This window comes from Penaeus monodon, chromosome 25, assembly GCF_015228065.2.
Source record: "Penaeus monodon isolate SGIC_2016 chromosome 25, NSTDA_Pmon_1, whole genome shotgun sequence".
Classification (NCBI taxonomy): domain Eukaryota; kingdom Metazoa; phylum Arthropoda; class Malacostraca; order Decapoda; family Penaeidae; genus Penaeus; species Penaeus monodon.
The window spans coordinates 34,234,079-34,234,467 of NC_051410.1; the positions used below are offsets into that span (position 1 = coordinate 34,234,079).

General features: G+C 30.3%; 1 protein-coding gene across 1 annotated transcript in view; it reads left to right on the top strand.

Annotated features, from left to right (window-relative positions):
• Positions 1-69: 69 nt before the first annotated feature.
• The window catches only part of LOC119589163 (cilia- and flagella-associated protein 20), a gene marked incomplete at its 5' end in the record, with an annotated part of 4,562 nt that continues 4,242 nt past the window's right edge, over positions 70-389 (top strand). The window contains 1 exon segment of the mRNA XM_037937750.1: positions 70-149. Coding sequence (XP_037793678.1) covers positions 70-149 — 80 coding nt within the window.

Genomic DNA, 389 nt, shown 5'->3' on the forward strand with positions numbered 1-389 from the left:
GTGGGTTAATTTAGTGTTCATTTTACTTGCAGAAATGCCTATAATATGAACTTTTCTTTTTCTTTTTAGGTCCGTAATGGTCACATCAAGAGGATAACTGATAATGACATTCAGTCTCTTGTTCTTGAAATTGTTGGTGTAAATGTAAGGTAGGTGTAATAAAAGCCTCATTTTTGATAGTTGAAGAAGCAATTCAGTAGTTGATGTTGATATATTATCTATAACTGGCAAAAGCATATCTCTTTGGCATGTAATCTTGTGTGCTTGGTTTTAATTATTTTATTCAGAATAACCCATATGATAAGAAAAGTTAGTTACACATCTCTAAAGTGATTTGGGTATATGTACATATTAAAGTGACTTTTTTTCATGTTGAAGGTTAGTATCAA